At 41.6% G+C, this 14,079-nt stretch overlaps 2 protein-coding genes across 14 annotated transcripts in view; one reads left to right on the top strand and one right to left on the bottom strand.

Moving 5' to 3' along the window:
• VGLL4 (vestigial like family member 4) overlaps positions 1-14,079 on the top strand; it is a 95,919-nt gene that overhangs the window by 75,876 nt on the left and 5,964 nt on the right. For 4 of the 5 annotated variants that reach the window (XM_072876206.1, XM_072876201.1, XM_072876202.1 and 1 more), the window contains one exon: positions 11,841-12,063. In XM_072876206.1, the coding sequence (XP_072732307.1) occupies positions 11,841-12,063 (223 nt within the window). Of the gene's footprint in view, positions 1-388; positions 545-11,840; positions 12,064-14,079 lie in introns of those variants that run through there. The other variant, XM_072876205.1, reaches the window with a different exon arrangement.
• The window catches only part of ATG7 (autophagy related 7), a 158,192-nt gene that overhangs the window by 765 nt on the left and 143,348 nt on the right, over positions 1-14,079 (bottom strand). For all 9 annotated transcript variants that reach the window (XM_072876187.1, XM_072876184.1, XM_072876188.1 and 6 more), the window contains one exon: positions 1,070-1,138. The gene's annotated coding sequence lies outside the window, so the exon portion shown is untranslated. The remainder of the gene's footprint in view (positions 1-1,069; positions 1,139-14,079) is intronic.

Here is a 14,079-nt window from a genome sequence, read left to right on the forward strand (position 1 = left end):
AACTGGCTTTAACTCATTCCTGCAGAATTGCTGAGTGCTGACTCTGAATAAATGGCATTATTTCTTAGTGCTGAAAGGTGGAAAGTATTCCTCTGGCTATGTCTAACCAGCCGTGGCCATCTTTACATTTCACGTGAGCGCTCTGATGGGTGGCCAGCGTTTCCCCCTCTCTCCCCAGGTTTGGTGCCTCGCCTGGAAGAGAGCGTGGAGGAGCGGAGGGGCAGGGGGCGTGCAGGTCCTAGCTCGTGGTACTGCGGCGCTGCTAGCTTCGTGCTAACGATTGCCGGAGGGCGACTCGGGGGAGGAGGCTGATCAGCCTCACCTCGCATCTCGCCACCTTTCAGCAGCCCGGGCCGGCTCCCCGCGCAACCGCCCTGGAAGCTGGGAGCCGGCCGCTCGGAGCCCGCCGGCGCGGGGGACTCTTATCGTGACGAGGCGGCGGGGGCCGCGCTCTGCGCCGCGGCCGCTCGCCAAGCCGGTGAGGCCCCGGGCGGGCCGGGGGGACGCGGCCGCCTTCCTGCGCCCGGGCCATGCTCGCCCCGAGGTTAGTACCGGCCTTGCGCGGCGGCCCCCGCGCCCGCCGCCTCCCGGCCCGGCGGCGGCCCCTGCGCTCGGCCGCGCCCGGCTCGGGCGCCGAGGCGGCGAGTGCGGGGCGGGAGCGCGGCCCCCGCAGCCCCCTGGGCCCGCCCGCCCCGGGCTGCGCGGGGAGGGTGCGGTTTTCCTTCAGGATTTATCCCGACGGAAAATGCAAGGGAAGTGAAAGGAGTTTGCCGCCGTCGAAGCCCGAAGGTTTTGACCTCAGTTATGCGACCGCTTCCCCCGGTGGAAAATGTTGCTGGAATCCGCTGCGCTTCCTAGCTGCCGGGACGCTGGCTGAATTAGATACCCGTGCCCGTATCGCTTGATGGAAATCGAGTCGTCCTTTAGGTTTCTTACGTAACTCCTCTAACACTGTCAACAAACTGCAGCTCAGCAGCTCTCCAAGACTGCTCACTCACAGTGCAAATACTGTCCCTAAAATACAGCGGAATGTGAACACAGAACGAGTATCTTTGTTGGCTTATTGTACCTGCGGGCCTGCATGTGCCTGGGAATGGGGCTTCACTCCTTTCACGGCACTGACTTGAGCGCAGAGTACCTGATCAGAAAGAAAAAGGGGGGTGGGATGAGTTGGGTAAGCCATGAGAAAAACTTTCCAAAACATCTGGGGAGAAGTCTCAGCACACTCTAATTACTGCTTCATGTAGCCTTTAATGTGGCACAGATGTGCAGTTACTGTACATAATGGAGGAGTCACACTGTACAGTCAAGTTAAGGTCGATCCGTACGTTCCTGTCAAAGTTCTGTCTTTAAAGTCCTTGTCTGTCAAAGCTATTTGTAGCGAATGCGGCTGGGCTGTGTGGGCATGGCTGACTTCCCGCTATGTGAATGATAAGGAATGATGTTTCGTGAATCTTTTTGTCACATCTTTAATCCGTAACTTTTAGTACTCATAAATCAGTCTTTTAAAAAGGGGGGAAATAAAAACCCCAAACATTTTTGCTTGTGATTTGCTTTTCTAACTAAAGTCTCCCTTGAACCAGAAGTTGCTGTGGGAGGACACTGTTGACAGTAGAATTTGATGGTTAACTTGGGTGCCTTACCTGCAGAAGTACCCTTTCAAACACTTAACTGCTACTGCTGTGGTTGGTTTGGTTATCAGCTTTTCAGAGGAATTATTTTACTATATTGGTATGAATAGCTGTGCAAACTATAATGAAGCTGTTACTGTATTTATAGTGCTTCTAGAGGTTTCTGTGATTTGGATTTTATTACCAATTACAAACAGTTTTGATAAACTTTTAATGAAATGTTTACTCCTTTTATAAAACAGCCCATGAAAAAATCTTTTCTTAAAAACAGTTATTTGAACACCGTTCTCAGTCTAAAGGTCTAAAGCCTGGGTTTTTTTAGAATTTTTGAAATTTCTGTCTGAAAGCAAATTAATGTACTTTCTCAGCTTTTCCTGCTTCACATCAGCTAATGTTACATTGTGTGTCTGATGGATGGAGACCGTAATTTGTAAGCTTGAATGATCCAGGCCCTTTTCCCTCTCTCTGTTAAGAACCATTGAAGTTGGAAAAGAAAGCTCTATAATCCCATCTCCTGACAATTTGACACAGTTAATTCCAGTACTGTGACCTTATTTTCAGAGACTGGCTTGTGGTGTTAAAGCTCTTATTAAATAAACTTGCCATGTTGTTCGTATCTTTTACTACCCACATCATCTAGTTGAACAAAATGATTAATCTGCCCCTCTACTGTAAGATTCTACCTGATGCAGTCTTTTTTGTGATTGAAGTAAATGAAGTCCCATAAACTTTTGAGATTTGGGGTTCACAGCTTGCCTTAAGCTGGTACCCACCTTTACAAAAACAGTTGCATGACAGGCATTGAGTGATGAATGAAAGTATTTTTTCCAAATAAAAAAGTAGAATGTATTGTAAGGAACAACCCAGAAAACATTATAAGAAACTGTAACTGCCATTTTTTATTTCCTCTAACAGTTCTGCACAGTTTCACCATTGAGTTTCAACACCACCGAGTTTTCCCAGAGCCTGCAGAACAGAGTGATGCACCCTGGCAATATTGAGCACACATGTATGTGGCTAATCTTGTTGCACGAGGCCATGACCCACTGCTGCGTGTATCTGATGTGCAAGCTTTCTCCTGACATTGGCCCATAGTTTTCTCTGTGTGATCATAAATAGTTTTTACAATATTTTCCAGTGACTCAGTATAAAAGGTTAGTTGCATGTGCCAAGTTTGACTTCAAAAGGATGTTAACATGGCTGAATTATAAAAGCTGCACGTGACCCAGCACATTAATTGGTAGAACTTAAGAGGAAATGTCTGCCAGAGGTGTTTGGGTGGGCATTGCAGTTGGGTACAAATCCATCGTTTTATAGCTGCCTCTGAATCTTTCCAGTAACCCTTCTGACCTTCTAGCTGTTTTCATGGAAGCCTCTTTGCTCTTTCCTTACACTGTCAGATTTTCCTTCCTGCTTGTTAGACGTTTTAGGGAAGGTTTGGAGTGTCCCTTTAACCTCATTTTTTGTCATTTGCTTTTCTGGATGTTTTTCCCCTCCAAGCAATTCAAAGTGCCTTACAGACTTGAAGCAGTTCAGACTTCACACGGATACTTTTAGTTTGCACTCCAGCGGTGACTTGTCTTTCTAGATCATGTTCTGTTCGTCCCAATATATGCAGTAGCCTGACTTGCTCTCCAGATGTGAACATTGGCAGGCTCCGCTCTGTTTCACCGGCTTCATTTGACTTTCTCAGAATGAGATTATTGTGCCTTCAGGCACCCAGATACTATGTTGACTTCTGTATAGTTTATTTTTGAGCTAGAAATGAAACCTTTGTTCTGGGTCCTGACTGACAGCCATAGGATTGAGTTTCTGGTGTGCATTGATATGTCTGAGTTGTGCAATTTTACTGAAACTATCTTCCAGAAAAAGTGCTCTCTGTAACTGTAGTAGCAGCGTCTTCTAAAGACAGACTGCATCCTCTGCAGAGCCTTTTTCAGCTTCTGAAACATTCACATCTTCTGTCTTTTGGTCGTCACAGTTGGCAGAATAGTCCTTCACTTAGGCGTTTTTCCTAGCGTGTTGTGCAGGTTTTTCAAAGGCAACTCGAACTACTGTCATTCTTTGAAGAGAGGGTTATGGGGAGGTGGTTGATTCAGAGAAATCGGAAAGGTTTGGTTACTTCTCCTCTCTCCGTTCCAAGAAATGTGCTGTTCCTCTGACAGGCTGTTAGACGGTACTTAGAACAGGGAAGGCAGTGATGCCGCGTTGCAGGTTAGAGGACCAGAAAGTTTCTCCTCTTTGGCTAATGCGATTGGCAGGAGGCTGAATATTTTTTGTCCTTGAAACTATTTTTGACTTGAAAACTAAGCCAGAGCTGATGGGAGTTGTACTCAGCTGTTGGTTTCCACCTAGATATAGTTAAACAAAACGTCGAAGAGATGAAATGGGCTTATGTTTATGCTCCAGAAATCATAGTGCATTTTAGGAAACTTTTTATAATTACTGCAATGTCCAGTTATACCTAGATACTTGTTATTGGGGTAACACTGAAATGATGGAACTTTCTGTTGTTCTAGCTCCACTTTTTGAGCTGTTAGTGATTTTTAAAAAATGTATTTAATTTTCCTAACAGGCTAATTCATATTTACGGTTACCTCAGCAGAATTAATGAGATGACTTACATTTCAGAATTTTTCCAGATATTTATTATACGTTAAAATTTTGTTGTTTACATCTCAGGTATGGCCTCACATAAAACCTCTTTAAAAAATTATGGTACTTTAAAATGAGCCATCAGGTGTACAACATAAAATGAGAACCTAAAAATAGGAGGTTTGGAGTTGAGCGAGCAGCAGTGGAAGTGCAGAACAGAGAAATTAGCAGGTGAGCTGAGGTTCTGGGGTAAATTTTTTTTTCTTTTGTTCCTTTTTTATTTTTACAGGTAACCTGCAGCCTGTACCTATTGCAGTAGGGTACCTTTGTCATCATTTCTGGATTGTATATGCATGCATGTATTCCAGCAGTGACATAATTTTTCATTTAATAAATCCCAGAGTTTTACTTATGGATGGAATGAGTGATTGCCATTATAAAGCAACTGGTGCTGCCTTTTAAAACAATCCTATGAGTGTTGGAGCAAAGATGGCCAAACATTAAAAAAAAATTCCTGTGAGAAAAATAAGTAGGATCTGAGATTGTGTTAATTGATTTTACTGTACATTAGATTTAGATTCCAGTTTTGTGGGTTTGGCTTTTGACTAAGGTCTTACATCATGCGGTTCTCTTGCATTCTTTCATACTTGTGAATGTTAAGCCTTCAGGAAGGGAAGCTCTTCTGTATCTCAGTATTTTTGCTTGGTGCAGGCAATAATGGGAAACTCCTTTATGCATTTCACAGCTTATTATTAATTTATTTATCTTCCTGTGAAATCTGTTCTCCTGGTTGATTGCATGTGCAAGTAACTATCTGGTCCAAGGTTTTATCTCTGAAAATCTTGTTTTGGTGAGGATAAATATAGACAGTCTGACCTATGTTTGTTTATATGTAAGATTATCCTATTTCTTGTTAGTATGTTTTCAACGGTTTTATTTGACTTCTTATCTCAAAGGTCTTTCCATTGGCTGTAGCGCTAAGCTGAAGAAAAATTTTTGTGAATTGAAATTTTTCAAGGGAAGGAACTGCAGAGTTCTGATTAGAGGGGAGTGGAGAGAGCAGGGAAAAATAGGTACAGTTGGTGCATGCGTACTTCCGACTCTGAAAGAACTTGTGTAAATATGATGCTTAATTCTCCAAACTGGGCCTGATGCTCAAGTTGAAAAATTCAAAAGAACAAAAGCTCTTTTCTGGAAAGAGTTAAGTTGAATTATTGGTGGCTGGGGAAGCTTTAAGGCAGTGCTTAAAATCCTGGGTGCCTTTGCTGCATTGTTTCTAGGCTGAGGCAGAAAGTGAAGACTTAGCCACCTGTTTCTTTCCTTGTTAACCACACTTGAATGGGGGAAGAAATGGAGGATTTGCCAGCTACAGACCTGGGTTAAAGAACCACTTTGTAGCCAGCTGGCTAGCAAACTGCTGTTCTGGAGTCCTCCGGAACCATAGCAGGAGGCATAGCTGCTGTAGTGCTGCTTCGAGAAAGGCGTTAATGGAAGATCAGTCATCCATTTTATCTGTGCGTTGGCTTGAACGCGATCTTTAGTTAGTCCAAAAGATTTCCTGCAAGGGGCAATATACTGTATGAATAATGTTTAAATAACAGCAATGGCGAAAAGGGAGGGCATTCTTTATCTTTCCCAGGAAGCCATATCAGATGTCCAGGTTCTACGGAGGAAGTGATTCTTGCAAAAACAATAATCTCTTGCAAGTTGCCTACTTGAAAGCTTTTTGGGACGGAGTGCTAAGCCGTAAAAGGAAAAGGCTACACCAAGTAACAGGGAAGCATAAAGCTAATAGAATGGGATGAAAAAGGGTTATGTGTTTAGGTGGCAGCCATTCAACGTAGATGTGGTTTAAACAGCGTATTGGGCTGTTTGGAGTATTTTTTCATGTTATGAATACTTCATATAATTGGCTGACACTCAAGAGAGCAAACTACTAATACTTTCATGTTTTGTTTGGGTTTTTTAGTGAATTTGGATTGCTTAAAAAATTCTGAGTAAGTGAAACTTAGGTTTTTTCCCTCTGGATAGGTATCACTGTATTTTCAAATATCACCTTAAATTCTTGTTTTCCCACCTCACAGTAACAGAATTAATGTATGCAAGTAGATACTTTTGCAGGAAAATGATCCCCATCATGTGGAGAAGATATATCAGTGGGTTATAAATCCTTAAGTAGTCTTTAACAAAAGCAGCTGTCCTCTTTCCGACTTAAGAGTTTGTGAATAAATACAGTAAAAGATGTTAGAAAATGAATATTATAAAGATGCTGAAAATAATAAAATCATATTTGAATTAGGTTGCACAAATGAAAGTTTACTATTAAGCAATATTATGCGTTGTGTTTGTATAAAGAAAAATATCTTACACGATAATTAAAAAGCACTGTAAGTGGATACTTGTTCTTTCTGCAAGTGAAACACACTCCTACAGTACAACCGTTTCGAGTTAGAGCTCTATTTCTGCCAAAGCGAGTGTGAAACGTCTGTGATTTCTGCACTTGGAGGTACAGTAATACTTTTGGCATCTGTTCCTTAAGGATCTGCAGGCTGGAAGTGAGTGCAAGCAAAACTGTCCCCTTCGGTGGGCCTCTTTTTTTTCCTTTTCCTTAAGCAGCTGGCAGAGTTAGCCTGTTCCTGTAGGACGAGTGTGAATTACCGCCACTCTGTGCCAGTGAACAGAACAGCCGCATTGAAAGGTTGTACAACAAAAAAAATATTAAGAATGATGCATTTTAGCTACCTTTGAACTGGTTCCTGAGGAGGACTGAAACATTGCTTCCAATTACCAAACATTATTTAGAACCAAACTGAAGCAGACTTTCAGCTAACAGTCAGGATGTGTGTGGTTTTGGTATGACATCCATCTGAGCACATGATGCTTGGTAAGTGCTGGAGCCTCGGTTATGATTCATTGGGGAGAAACATGGAAAACAATGTCTGTTTTTCAAGTGTTGGAGAAATGAATTTAAGGTTGGAATCCTGGATAATTTTGCTAAAAGAAACCTGCAAGTAGCTTGAATACCTCTGTTAGAAGGGAAGTAAGGGTGGTGGGTATGGCTGATGTAAGAGCGTCCCACTGCTGACGTTTGCTCAGGTTCTCACCGATATTAATGCTAGCTATTTTTCAAGCCAGTGGCAAGGCACTGGCATATTCGCCACTGAAGACGGAGTCCAGAGTTACATATGCTGATTTTTAAGTCAAAGTGGAGTCGGGGGATGGTAAAGCTGTTTGGACAGCTGGATTTATTTGTAGTATATATTTTTGAATTATTTTTGAAACACGGTCAGAAATCCTTCTTTGTAATTTTCTGCCCATACGTTTGAACTAAGAGATGTATCTCTGTACTGGTTCAGTGCGTGTAGGAATTTTTAAGCTAATTCACTTTAGTGAAATATAATTATCTTCAAACACGTGCAATTTTGATTGCCCCTTCAGACAAAGCATCTAATATCAAAACAAGAATTACTTAATAATAATAATAATAGTAGTCATAATAATAATAAATTGTAACAAACTTTCCGTTTCAAATAGAAAATTATTTTTAAAGTTACATTTTAAACTAAATTATTTAATAATATGAAATTGATGAACAGTCTATAAATAATTTTAGGTACAATTGTTTTACAAGTGGAGTCAGATGTCTGTAGGATTTGCTATTTATATTTAAATAGGAGGGACTCAGAAGTGCTGGTGTATTTTCCCAAGGGCAGAGCTATCATGTTACTGTTCTACATGGTGCTGTAAAATTTTCATCTGGGCTCAGAAAAAATAATGATGTGGAAGCAGAAGCTTCAGGTATTCTTCATTTTTTGCTAGGAATATATCGCTGAAGGTAGATGAGTTGAGGAGAGGATTTTTGAGGAGTGGAGTATAAACAATTCCCTGCCCGGATGAGGAGTTGTTCCAGTTTAGGAAGAGGGAATTATTTGCTGACAGAAGGGGCCGGGGTGTGGTCTGTTGAGATTACTGAGATAACTCAATAATTTTAGGTATCCTTAGGGAAGGTCTGCCTACTGTGCTGTGCTTCCTGCTGTCAGACTGATGCCATTTCCCAGTTTCTTGGTCCCTTCTTCCAAAAGTCTTTGCAGAAGAGTTTTGTGGTTTTTGTTTTTTGTTTTTTTTTTGTTTTTTGTTTTTTTTTTTTAAGCAAAACTACCAGTTCACCAATATTTAGGGCTGTGACTTTGTTTAAAGTGAGGATGAGTGAAATAGGTGCTATTGTGTAAAATGGAAAATTTCAATTTCTTTTGCTTGGGAATTTCAGTAGGTTTGGTCATCACTGGTCCCTTGAGAGCCCCCTCCCCCCCTCCCCCCCCCAATGCAGCACTAAGTTGTTGAAATCCCAGTTCTATGAAAAAAACCCCAAACAACTGGTGTAGCTACATTTTTTGTTTCATTTTACAAGTATTTTTGGTGGAGGAAACAAAGTTTTTCCTTTGAAAATCAGCTTGTGCTTATTAAAACAAAAAATAATCATTCTGAACAGGGATTATATTTTTCCTTCGAGGCAGTGAAAAGTAGGAATCTACTGGAGCTGTATGTGGTTTTGCAGCCTCCAAATGGTTCTTTAAATGGTAGTAGACCAGATAGTATTTAGTTGAAAAGTAAGATTTTGGCTTGCAGCCACCAAAGATACTGCATTGCAGCAAGAAAAACGAGCCGTCTCCACACAGCATTGCCTTTATCACTTGAAGAATGATTTTAGCGATGTCTTTTCATGTATTATTTCCCAGGGTATCTAATGGCTGTTGTCCAGGTACAAAAGCAGTCTGCAAAGGCGTAGTGTTTATGAAGTTCCATACTTGCTTCCTAAGGGGTGGGGAAGGATTAGTTTGTTGTGTTCAGTAGCTGTTTCAGTACTGTAATTCAAGATGAGGCTACTGTACTTTAAATATAGAGTCTGGTGTGCTGCCATTAAGTCACACATTTGCATCAGTCATTAGCTCAGAGCAATGCAATTCTAAACTTCTTTCTTCTGAATGCTGATACTGCAGAGTAGTCTTGTGAATTGAAATGGTACCAAAGCTGGCAAAAGATGGAAATGTAGCACTGTGAGAATCTATTTCCTGGTGGTTTGTGTGCTGCTTTATTGTGTCTAAATCTGGCCTCTGGAGAAGGATTCAAGAAACACATGATTTTCAGAGAACATCTTCAGCACCAGCTGTGAAACCTTAAAGGTTAGATTTTATGGTCGATGCTGCTGATCTGCAACTACTAATTTGTAATTAGTTAAAAGGGACAAGTGATAGGCTGGCGGGCAGAGCGGGGAGATCCGAATGGTTACAAGTTGTATTGTTATTCTGTTGGCTGTTCCCTTCTAAGCATGTCAGGGGAATTTGGCATAGAGAATAAGCTGTGTCCTGAGGTTCTCAAGTCACTGGTTGCCTGGTACATATTAACCCTAGCTTGTACCATGATAAGTGAGTTGAGTTTTGATTCAGGCAGCAATAGCAGATTTCTAATTCAGACAACTGAGTGACTCTCAAGCAGGCTGAAGTATAGCGCTGAAGACTTGTGATGAGTTAGCAAAGGTCCTGTTCCTGAACAGAACAGAGACCTGCACCCTCATCTCAAGAAAGATTAGTTTTTCTAGCTCTCACATGAGAGGGGCACAAGGATGACAAAGGTAGGGGAACAGTTTTTATTTCAAGAAAGTAGTACCTTGGAGAAAAAAGGTTGTTGAATGGAGAGATGAACTCAGGAGTGGCATGAAGATGATAAGCAGGGAGCGATGGCTTTCTCTCTCTCCTAATACAAGAGCCAGGGCAATAGCAGACCAAGCCATTTGATCTCAGGTTAAAAAGAAACAAAAAGAGCCCGTGAAGGAAAGGTACTTAGCAAAGCATGTAGTTTAAACTGTGGAATCCATTGCCACAGGATGCTGTTGAGGCTAAAAGTTTATATGGTCTCCAAAGGCACTTAAAGAAATGTGGTGCAACACAGCGACCACCCCTGACTCCCGGGGCAGGGTTACAGCAGAGCATTCCCACACCCTGTGTTGGGGTTTCAGGTGCTCCCCGAGGCTGCCCGCACGGCTGCACGGCCGCACACGGCCACGCCGGGTTAGGGGCACCGGGCAAACCTGCTGTGCCAAAATGATGCACGCACCTGTGTGTGTGTGAACAGCGGGAGGTAGTGGTGTGGTGTTGCAGGATGCCTGTGAACACCAGTGCTGTTCTGATTTTAGATGATAGGGAGAAATTAACTTCAAGACAGTGTGATATTATTGTCTGTTTTTAACTAACATAAAGCAACAAGTAACCATTAGATAAATCTAAATAATTATTTCATTTATGTAAACCTGCAAGGTTTTTCTGTAGCACTTTTGTTAATAAGCTTTGGGGTTCCTTATTTTCCTCTGTTGGCAGGGCTTTTTTTTTTTTCCCCCCTCAGCTGTTAGCATTCCTTCTTGAGAGACTTTCTCAGACGTTGAAATAGGCAGTAGCTTCTTGGAGTTGTAACTTATTTTAATATTGAGTACTATTTGTACATCTTAATTTCTAGTATTACAGAAAACATTTTTCTAGTCCTTTTCTGTCTCTGCCTAACATTCATCAGAGCATATTTAAAGATTGCTCCTGCATATCAATTTGCTATGATATGCTTAAAAAGTGGGGGGAAAACCCCTGTAGATGGATTTTACCCACTTATACACAGGACATATAGGACACTTCACTATTACTTCAAGAATCTTCTGAAGACAGAATGTAGTTTCCATAGAACCAGCTTTTTCCTCAGCTCACTCTTATGTGAAAGATAGACTGAGCTATTTCACACGGAGGCACTAGGTATTGTAGTGTGGTGACTCCTATCATACTGGTATGCTCCAGACTGCCAATCGCACCCGTGCTTACCTAGGTAAGTGGTTATGGGCGACTGCCTTCACCAGTACGAATGAAGTCTCTACCCTTTGATTCGCTGGTTTGCCTTCAATGACTATTATATTGCTGTATGGAGACTGAAATATCTCACCCTTAAGTACAAAATCAGTATTATTTTAATTGCAGTGAATGATAGGCTAATTATGTGAGTACAGCTACGGAGATTTACTGTTCAGTAGTAGTTTGAAATTACTCTTTTGAAGAACAGTTGTAATTAAATGGTTCTGAGATAAGTGCAATGTAGTTTGCTTTTCCTTCATTTTCTGCTCTGAAAATTTTGCTTCCTGCCTTGACTCACTGCGTTTTGCTGGTATCAACCCATGTCTTTTGAGTAAAATAAACTTTTCTTGGGCTTCAGCAATGCTTAGAGAATATTGCAGTGTTGGGAGACAGAGTGGGATTAATAGTATGTTAAATGAGGAGGTGTCCGATCTTAATGAAACATCAGTTGTTACTTCAACTCGGTGCATTTAGATAAGTATCTGAAGAAATTCTAGGCTGAAAAAAAATGTTGGTTGCCAGGGCTTGCAAATATAAGTCATTGGCTTATCTTTGCAGGGAGGTGGCTGGATAGACCAGGGATTACCTCGCTGAGGGATTCCGTACCCCTCCTCACAACCAAGCAAAATGCATTGCCTCATGTTTCTTCAAGGGATTTAATGTTGCATGTCTCATTATAGCTTGTAACAATAGCAAGTCCTTTGACTTTTTTCTCTCTTTCATGTATTAGAAACAAGACTGCCAATGGAGATTATCGGAAGGAGCACAGAGAGAGGAGTCGCAGCCCAATAGAGAGGGCTGCTGCCCCAACAATGAGCCTTCATGCCAATCACATGTATGCCTCAATCCCAAGCTTGACCATGGATCAACCTCTAGCACTGACCAAAAACAGCATGGATGCAACCCGAACAGTCGGTATCACGCCTACACTGACTTCTGTGGAACGGCAGCAGGTACTGGCTTCTAGGTTGACAAGAAACTCTGGGTGGTTGTAGGAATCCTTGCTGTAGACACAATGACGACTTCCCAGAAGTAAGCAGAACATATTGTGAGTTACAATAGGTAGGCGATACTATTCTTCAGGCAAAATGTATTGTAAAAATGCACAATGAATGTCACAGCTCATTGTGTTTAAAGTGAATAAATCGCTGATGTTTAAATGTATCTGTCACAGATTTCTTGGCCTTCCTGCTTTTTCTGATGCTTCGCTAAGCTTGTGAATACATGTGTGTTAATTGGGAGTGCAAAGTCTGTGGTTGAGCAAAGCTCCAATAGGTGGTAGGCAGTAACTGACGCAGTTCACAGGTGAAGAGGGTATTCATCTGTGCTCCTCTTGGCTGTCAGTGCGTGCTTCCCTCCCCTCTGTCCCAGCTCTCTCCTGCCGGGACTGCTGAGGAAGAGGTGCAAGACAGAAAGGGCATAAAGGAGAATTTTGGACTGAATTTCCAGGTGAAAGAAGGTGGAATGACCCTAGTTGTTTTAGGCAGCCAAAAGCATTCGTTGCGTTGTTCAGGGCAATGTTATATCACTATTTCATAATTACTTTTCCTGAAGCAAAGTAATGATTTTTTATTATTTTATAGTTTATTTCCATATGCTGGAGTGGTTTGTTTTGTTTTGTTTTTGCCTGGTTGTTTGGGTTTTGGCTTGTTGTCTTGTATTTGTTTTCCTTCAGAACTGCTGAAGATGAGCCATGCCTATCCAGTTTATACACTAAGTTTTCTTATATGTCAGACTCGCTTTTATCCCTCTCACAAGTGGAGAGACAAAGCAAGATAATTGAGTTGTGATGAGGTGTCGTGTTGAGAAATTAAACTGGCCCAGGTACCCAAGCTCATCCTTCCTTCCACCCATACTGTGATGCCCTGCAAAGGGCATCACTTTGAGTGGATGATCTTTCAGAGGTTGGGATTTTTCATAGGCAATTTATGAAAGCTTCTTTTCACTGGAGCCGTATACTTTACATCTACTGTGTAGCTTTTCACGGTGGCTGGCTATGTACGCTAGTCTTTTACGCTTTGCTATGCCAACATGCCTAGCTTTACACTAGTGTTGCTGATATCTTGCATCATTTGGCACGCAGATTGCAGAGTTATTGTTCTGTGCAGAACAGCTCTTCTTTGCTCTCGGCGTTCAGTGATGACAGAGGAGGAAGGGACAGGCTTCCACTGACGACACTGGTGCCCTTTGATAGCATTACCACTGCGTCTCAGCTCAGCACTAACACCACTGACACTCTTCTATTTTGGTGTGTTTGACTTGGGCTGATTCCTGTTGCCCATTACCAGATTCCTCTCTCTTGTTATCTTTGACATTTTGAGCTAGATTACAATCTATTTTCTTGGGAAAATAGGATGTTTAGGTAGGACCTTGCTAAGAGCACAGAGTAGAAATCATACAAAGAAAAAGCTGTACTGAAAATAAGAAGCCCTACTTTGATGATTTGTGGGTTGTTTTTTTTTTTGTTTTTTTTTTTTTTAACCTTAACATGTTGGATGGGATTGCATCTTACTTTGTTTCTAATAAAGAGGTGGAAAAAAAATACCTTCTTATTTTAGGCAGCGTAGGGTTGTTCAGCTGCTGTAGTCACTGTTACTAACTTTTCAGCTTATCTCAATATTTTAATAGAAATAAGTATAGTCTGCTCAGTGCAGCTGTACACACAGAACCGTACCAGGGGATTCTGTCAGACGCCTTATCCTGCCTCTCCAATCCTTTGTAGTGTTTGTACATGCATTCTTGAGACAAGCTCTTTTATTACCTGTCCTTCTCTACTTCCCACCTCTTGCATGTCTAAAATACTCTTCTGAAGCGATAAGCATGTATACACGTCTCAAAAACCAGTTCATAGATGCACAAAATCTCAGCCTCTATAAAGAAGAAAATAAATACTTCCACATGTGAACTGCTTACAGAAAAATCAAATAATTAACTTTTTTTTCCTAAACTGCACTGACAGCAAAGTAAAA

This window comes from Ciconia boyciana, chromosome 11 (assembly GCF_034638445.1).
Source record: "Ciconia boyciana chromosome 11, ASM3463844v1, whole genome shotgun sequence".
NCBI classification, from domain to species: Eukaryota; Metazoa; Chordata; class Aves; order Ciconiiformes; family Ciconiidae; genus Ciconia; species Ciconia boyciana.